Genomic DNA, 8,301 nt, shown 5'->3' with positions numbered 1-8,301 from the left:
ACTATAGAGATGTCAGATAGTCATCGCCACCCCCCGCCAACTCTTGGGCTACTCTTTTACCAACGAATAGTGGGATTGACCGTGACATTATAACTCCTCCCACGGCTGAAAAGGCGAGCATGTTTGGTGAGACGGAAATTCGAACCCGTGAACCACAGGTTGCGAGTCGATTGCCCTAACCACCTGGCCATGCCGGGCCGCGCAAGTAGGAACTTGTTTTATCTTGGGAGTAATTTTGTTAATGGTTTTAAAGTTTGAATCCCCATGTTTACAAAAACTAAAACATAAACTTTGACTAAATTGGTATAAGTTCATAACTTAGGTTTAAAATAAATTGATAAAAACTGTGTAGTCTACGTTTCCAAATAATGAGTTATTATCGAGTCTGTAAAATTTTATATTTTTGAAGAAATTGATAATACGATACGTTTATGTGTAAATACGTAATTTCGAACTAATCATACTATACAATGAAGTACCACATTATTGTACAAATACATGTTGATAAGTCTACATATCAAACAAAAATGTTGTTGCCTGGAGGTAAGTAGAGCGAACCTCACCTATCCCTGCTGTAAATAGTCGATCAAGGTGTCCTGCCTATTACACCTGTTGTACTTTTGTCCAATAGTCAGTAGGTTATAAGAATGACAGTCAAATCTCACTATTTACTTTTACGAAAGAAACTCTGGAGTTGGCGGAGGATGATGTTGTCCAGCTTTTTTCCATCTAGCCTGTCATTTCAAAACTGGGACTGGCTAGTGCAGACAGCCCTCTCGTTTGAGCAAACAAAAATATTTGATTCTCCAGTTTACTTACTTATTAAGTCATATGACGCATATTACACTGAGCAGGTTTGGTTACCTTATCAAGTGTACGTACAGTTAGTAGTCTGGAACACTTGTAGCCTTGATATTTTAACCTTGACATTATCAAGTGTACTTACAGTTATTAGTCTAGAACACTTGTAGCCTTGATATTTTAACCTTGACCTTATCAAGTGTGCTTATAGTTATTAGTCTAGAACACTTGTAGCCTTGATATTTTAACCTTGACCTTATCAAGTGTGCTTACAGTTATTAGTCTAGAACACTTGTAGCCTTGATATTTTAACCTTGACCTTATCAAATGTGTATATAATTATTAATATAGAACACATAATCTTGATTCTCAACCTACACAGTAAGTAAGAAAAGGAAACTAGTGTGAACCATTGTGGGCAAACTTTTTCCCAGCTCTGAAGATTTTCTTATAATGCACAAATGAACTTTGAAGACGGAATATTTTGTTTCGTACGACACTATAAGTTGATTTCTTTGTATCCAAAATGTGGACGTCATTTTTGTCCTATTATAAATATTTGATCTGTTGAACAAGACTTAAGTTTTTCTTACCGAGATCTCAACATGTTACATGCTTTGCCGTAAGGCATCAGAAGTTTGCTTCTCACCAGTGTGATGTTGTGTCTTGACTGTCATGCCATTACAAGCCAGTTTGTTAGTGTTAAGTGGTATCCTTCATCTCGTTACTCACCAGTGTGATGTTGTATAAGTCTTGACTGTCATGCCATTACAAGCCAGTTTCTTAGTGTTAAGTGGTATCCTTCATCTCGTTACTCACCAGTGTGATGTTGTATAAGTCTTGACTGTCATGCCATTACAAGCCAGTTTCTTAGTGTTAAGTGGTATCCTTCATCTCGTTACTCACCAGTGTGATGTTGTGTCTTGACTGTCATGCCATTACAAGCCAGTTTCTTAGTGTTAAGTGGTATCCTTCATCTCGTTACTCACCAGTGTGATGTTGTATAAGTCTTGACTGTCATGCCATTACAAGCCAGTTTCTTAGTGTTAAGTGGTATCCTTCATCTCGTTACTCACCAGTGTGATGTTGTATAAGTCTTGACTGTCATGCCATTACAAGCCAGTTCCTTTTTCATTTGAATTCTTCACTTTGTTATTCATGGGTGATATGTTGTATAAGTCATGTTGTAATAAGCCATGACAGTTTCTATGTTAGTGCTAAGTGAATCTTTCACTTCGCTACTCACCAGTGCTATGTTATATAAGTTATGCCATTATAAGCCAGTTTCTTTCCCAGTACAAATCAACAACCCTAATTTTGATTAAATATCAAATTAATCAACACCGCAACTCTTGGCTGGTTACAGTGGCGGATCCAGGATTTTGAAAACGGTGCGATGATTCTGAACATAAACGAGGAATTTTCGGGACTTTCCTGGTAGAGGTTAAATGGGTTATTTAGATTTGTTATAATGTTTGCTAGATGTTGTTGTTGTTATTGCTTTTTTAATTTAATATGAAATTGCACTACATTCTTCCCTCCTCAAAGATTCAATTTTTGATCCTTTTCTGGTTACGTACCAGTAACAATTTGCAGTACTGGCGTTCTCTTGTAACCCTTAGCTGTTTATATACCAGTATAAGTTTGTATTACTGTCGCTACTTTCAGATGACTGTGTTTGTTTTGTAGAACTTACCCTTGGCTGTTTATATTACTGTCGCTACTTCTAGATGACCGTGTTTGTTTTATAGAACTTACCCTTGGCTGTTTATATACCAGTATACGTTTGTATTACTGTCGCTACTTCTAGATGACCGTGTTTGTTTTATAGAACTTACCCTTGGCTGTTTATATACCAGTATACGTTTGTATTACTGTCGCTACTTCTAGATGACCGTGTTTGTTTTATAGAACTTACCCTTGGCTGTTTATATACCAGTACACGCGTGTATTACTGTCGCTACTTCTAGATGACTGTGTTTGTTTTATAGAACTTACCCTTGGCTGTTTATATATCAGTACACGTTTCTATTACTGTCGCTGTTTTCAGGTGATTGTGTTTGTTTTATAGAACTTATTTTATTTAAATGAAGTTAAAGTTTTCAAAAATGCTCTACTAGACAGTACCATATCTTAGATTGTATACTATTGTTTAGCTTAATTAATACATCTATCACAAGTACTTGAAAATCACGTGAGATCAGAAACTGATGAATCACGATTAGAGAAAATCTGTTTGTCGAATATATTTTTCAGAAACAAATAATTGATACCACATTGATGTTTTCTCAATTTTAGTTTTTCAAAATGATGCTGAACACAAATAAAACCTTGGTATTCATCAGTACAGATAGTAACGTTAATAAACATGTGACTTAGATCTCTCTCTTGTAACTCAAATGTTTGTCAGAAAACCTGTACGATTTTTAATATAAATATAAGTTAAATTGAGTTATCAGTATTACGGGATGCAGATTGCTCTCGAGTAGCTTTGCGCGAAATTCAGCAAAACAAACAAACAATCAGTATTAAGAGAAATGAAATAACTGTCGTTTGTCTGATGACGTAGTTATAATATTCATCAAACAAGTTAACAGTGGATGATTGAATAATCACAAGTTAATTTCCGTGGGTATTTGTGGCAGAAAACTGTTTTATTCAATATACCGAAAGCATGAGGGTTTTCTAAACTGATGTAACCGTTATTTTTCCATGTAGGTGTTACAACTGTGGAGAGTTTGCAAACCATCTCGCTGCTAAGTGTTCTCTGGGGCCCCAACCGAAGCGTTGCCATCACTGTAAAGCTGTAGAGCACCTCATTGCTGACTGTCCCCAGCGAGAAGACAAGAAGAAAGGCAAAGGAAAAGAACACAACGACAGCAGCAGCAGTAACGGCAAGGGTCACAACAACCATGACTCGGGAAGTGAGCAGCAAGATCTGGAACAGCACCGTCTAGAGAGTGCAAACCACGGGGGAGACCTGGAAGCTGGCGAAAGCACGGTTTAGTCGACTTTCGCCGCAAACATTACAGCTTATGGGCTGCCAGATCAATTTTCTATAGTTATGCCAGGCCCGATAGTTCCTAAACTCCACGTTGGGGTGAGGCCTAGCCTCGAACCCAGACCAGCTCAGTCCGCCCACATGTCCCTCTGCTGGCCGTGGGGTTCTACCCGAACATGCGGGGCTTGTGCCCCATCCTCCTCGTCCCTGATATGTGGTACTAACGTGGGCTAGTGGCAGCGGACTTCCCTTGCTGAGGCACGGTCAATGTGTTCGCTAGCCTCCAGTGTGTTATGTTCCCGTGGAAATGCCGTGAATGACTCTCTTTAATTTGTTGCCTGGCAATGGTTGCTCTTCGTAGCCTTTAATTGACGTTTTCTGTAAACTTTTAATTTCATTTGTTTTTCTTGTTTCTCGAAGATTTCACGTGTCTTCAAAAATTATGGAAGTATTTAAATCGTCTAAACCGCACGGCTAGCAGTCTAAATTGTAAAGTTATGTTTCATATGCTTTGTTCTATAATTGTTTGAATAGAATGTGCAGAAATGTTTGTTTATTTAGTTATAATTATTTACTCAGAACAAGATCGAAGTTCCCTGCTTGTTATGTATAACCGTTTCCCATATTGTTTGTTGGTAACGAGAAGAGTGGCTAAAGTGTGTGTGTGGTGTTATTTCTTAGTAGTATGCTATTGTAAAGTCACCGAGATGTTGTTGAATCAATAATGGCGGCACCTGAATCATTTGTAATAATTCTCATAACTCTGGCTCAGCAAAGTTTTAAATTATGGTCATAGATTTGTACACGACTAATCTCATTGCTAAGAAGGAAGAACTGAAATGCTTTTAAAAAAAATTTCATCGGCATTTTTTCGACTTTTAACCATCTCTAATTCTATATTGGTTTATATCTGTACATAGTCAAACAAAACCCCGAAGAGTTAACAGAAACGTAAACTTTGTTATAATCAGAATAATGAAAATGTTGTATTTGACAACAAGCTGTCATGCATTCAAATTACAAACAGAGGAAAGTTGCAATGGTTTAGAAGTCAACAGTGAAACTAAACGAGCTTAGTTCTTTGATATGGGAAACGTTTGTTGTGTTGACTAAACTGTTTGTGTCTTGCTTTTGCAGTTCTTTAAAGCTTTGTTAAAGAATAAAATTGTCGACCTCGTTTTAGTAACGTTTTAAAGAGAATGTAGACTAAATTGTGCTATTGTTTACTGATTTTTAAATTCCCTAACAACTTCTCTGACAGAGGTTCAGGTAAGACTGTTTTATATATGTTTCGCGATAAGAATTAGAAGTAAATGTTAATTGTCGATGGTAAATGAACAGTGCTAGCAAGAGTATTGTGTTCTCAGGATTTACTGTTTGCCTCATGCTTATGATAATGTGTAAGCGTGAAACTTGATGGCATTGATCATACATATGTTTGGACGAAAATGTTTTCTGAAAACATAAAGAAACAGTTAAAACCACTATGGCAAAATTTTTCGGTCAAACATTCTTATATCAGCGCCTGATGAACATCAAATGCCCAAAACGTTAACCATATACATTTTTCCGTATATCATTAACGTTTTGGCTAAAGTAAAGAATATATATGGTTAAAGGAAAGAATGTATATGGTTAACGTTTTGGTTAAAGGAAAGAATGTATATCATTAACTTTTTGGCTAAAGTAAAGAATATATATGGTTAAAGGAAAGAATGTATATGGTTAACGTGTTGGTTAAAGGAAAGAATGTATATGGTTAACGTTTTGGTTAAAGGAAAGAATGTATATCATTAACGTTTTGGCTAAAATTATTTCCTTTAACCAAAACGTTCACCATATACATTCTTTCCTTTAACCATATATATTCTTTACTTTAGCCAAAACGTTAATGATATACATTCTTTCCTTTAACCAAAACGTTAACCATATACATTTTTTACTTTAGCCAAAAAGTTAATGATATACATTCTTTCCTTTAACCATATATATTCTTTACTTTAGCCAAAAAGTTAATGATATACATTATTTCCTTTAACCAAAAAGTTAATGATATACATTATTTCCTTTAACCAAAACGTTCACCATATACATTCTTTCCTTTAAGAGTTTCTTTGGATTTTTGTTTTTTCAAGCTTTAGTTGCATTTGTTTGAAAATATTTCATGACGTGATAGGAGTCTCTTAATGACGTTGACCATGACATAACATAACACAATACGGATTATAGATCCGTTTTCATTATTGCAGAATGTGAAGATCTAGAATCATGTTCAATTAGCAAGACTGATATATCTAGATAACTCCATGGAAATCTGGCGTTATTAGTGAACTTATAACCGAATTACTTTAAAGACAACTAAATAGTGGTCCATTGTCGTGTAATCCATGTTTTAGATTCAACATACATAATATTCAACCTTCTGAATTTCCATCTAAATAGGTCATAAGCTCATAACAAAAAATTCTGAGATTTATTAAGTGACTTGTTGTTTGTATGTATGGCGATGTTTCACAGCTACACAACAAATGTGACGTAATGATATCACTTATAGCATCACCACACAACCATGTGTGACAGCTACACAACAGATGTAACGTAATGATATCACTTATAGCATCACCACACAACACTGTGTCACAGCTACACAACAGATGTAACGTAATGATATCACTTATAGCATCACCACACAACCGTGTGTCACAGCTACACAACAGATGTAACGTAGTGATATCACTTATAGCATCACCACACAACCCTGTGTCACAGCTACGCAACATATGTAACGTAATGATATCACTTATAGCATCACCACACAACCCTGTGACATCGTTCATGAGGAGCAACAATGAATACCCGAGTGTTCTAGAAGGTGCCACTGCTTTAGTTTGTTGATGTTATGCAAGACGTTTTACTGGATCATATCATTAACTAAGTTGCAAACGAAACGAATAAGATAAATTAAATAAGAGAAATATAAGGTCCCAAAAAGGAAGATAATAGTTAGCACTGTTTCTATGGTACTTATATTTTGAAACAAGAATAAACCAATGCATTGAATAATTACTTAGGAGTGTTTTTTATATTGAGATAACAATATGATCTCTCAAGTCGGAATTTTAACAATGTACAACCAATGCATTTCAATAAATTGTAACTTCACGAACAAGCGTGACATTTCTGATGCTGTGATTGGCCGAGAATGACATCATTATACAACTTCATACCGACTGGTCAATGCAATTAAGGTAACTCAAAAATTCTGGTGAAATGAAGCGATACTTCCTCACTATAAAATTGTATCTACTAGTTTGGGTGCCAGGGTTTACAATAAGATCGACCCCAGTGACCCACATATCATAATGGCATCAAAATAGGTTTTGATTCATGTTAGTTTTTTGGGCAGGTGTTCAGTTTTTGTTCTCGACACAGTCAGCTGCCCTTCCTCGCGCTAGGTATCACGATGGCGGGCCAACGAATGTCATTCCTGCTCCCTAGCTCAGCCTGTTCTCCAACCCACAGTTTGGTTTAATCTTTGTTGCCATATCTTTCTTTTCTGCTTGTAGTCTGCACCATATCCTGCTACCTGGCTCATCCTGTTCTCCCAAACCATACGTAGCTTAATCTGTATTGCTATATTCTTCTGTTCTAATTAGCCTGAATTTGTATCCTGCTACCTGGCTCATCCTGTTCTCCCAAACCATACGTAGCTTAATCTGTATTGCTATATCTTTCTGTTCTGATTAGCCTGAAATGTATCCTGCTACCTGGCTCATCCTGTTCTCCAAAACCATACGTAGCTTAATCTGTATTGCCATATCTTTCTGTTCTGATTAGCCTGAAATGTATCCTGCTACCTGGCTCATCTCATTCTTCTTTCCTTCGTATGGATTAACATGTATTTTTCTCTCCTATTCTATTCAATAATGTATCCTGCTACCTCACTCATGCTTTTTTCCAGTCCACTGTATTAGTCTATCCTTCTGTTCTTTTTAGACTGACGATTATTCTGCTACTTGGCTCAATCTGTTCTCAGTCTGACAAGGTGACATAATTTTTATATTCTGTCATTTTTATGTGTATAGTTTGTGCTCTATCTCCTCTGCAACTTGGCACAAGGTGCTCTCCATTCTGCTACCTTCTTCAGTTTGTTACAACTAAGTTCCAGAATTTCTTCTCCAGATAAAACTCTTGTTTTAATATTTATTGTCTCAGGTATCAGAAAAGAATTAGTTCTAAATGATGTATTTAAGGTCTTCCAGAATATATTATTCACATGTCAGGGTATTAAACAAAACAGTGATGTTTTCACTCAAAATTAGAATTGTTAAACAGAACAATTACTCCAATGTTTCAACGTTTTAGGGATTATGATATCGATTTAGTCTGATATACAGAAAAAGAAAGCTTCTGTTTTGTCTTCACTCTATGGTGGTCGTTATACATACACCACTAAGGATGAAGCGAAACTTGCAACGGATTAATTTCAATGAAAGATG

The 8,301-nt window shown here is 36.1% G+C and overlaps 1 protein-coding gene across 1 annotated transcript in view; it reads left to right on the top strand.

The window, feature by feature from the left end:
- Positions 1 to 4,170, top strand: part of LOC106466125 (protein lin-28 homolog) — a 15,380-nt gene extending 11,210 nt beyond the window's left edge. Inside the window, exon 2 of the mRNA XM_022394077.1 lies at positions 3,520 to 4,170. Within this exon, the coding sequence (XP_022249785.1) occupies positions 3,520 to 3,808 (289 nt within the window). The 3' untranslated portion in view covers positions 3,809 to 4,170. The remainder of the gene's footprint in view (positions 1 to 3,519) is intronic.
- Positions 4,171 to 8,301: the final 4,131 nt, after the last annotated feature.

The sequence above is a fragment of the Limulus polyphemus genome, unplaced genomic scaffold (genome assembly GCF_000517525.1).
Source record: "Limulus polyphemus unplaced genomic scaffold, Limulus_polyphemus-2.1.2 Scaffold2159, whole genome shotgun sequence".
NCBI classification, from domain to species: domain Eukaryota; kingdom Metazoa; phylum Arthropoda; class Merostomata; order Xiphosura; family Limulidae; genus Limulus; species Limulus polyphemus.
The sequence above is the reverse complement of the archived record's forward strand: the minus strand, read 5'-3'. Positions and strand labels throughout refer to the sequence as shown.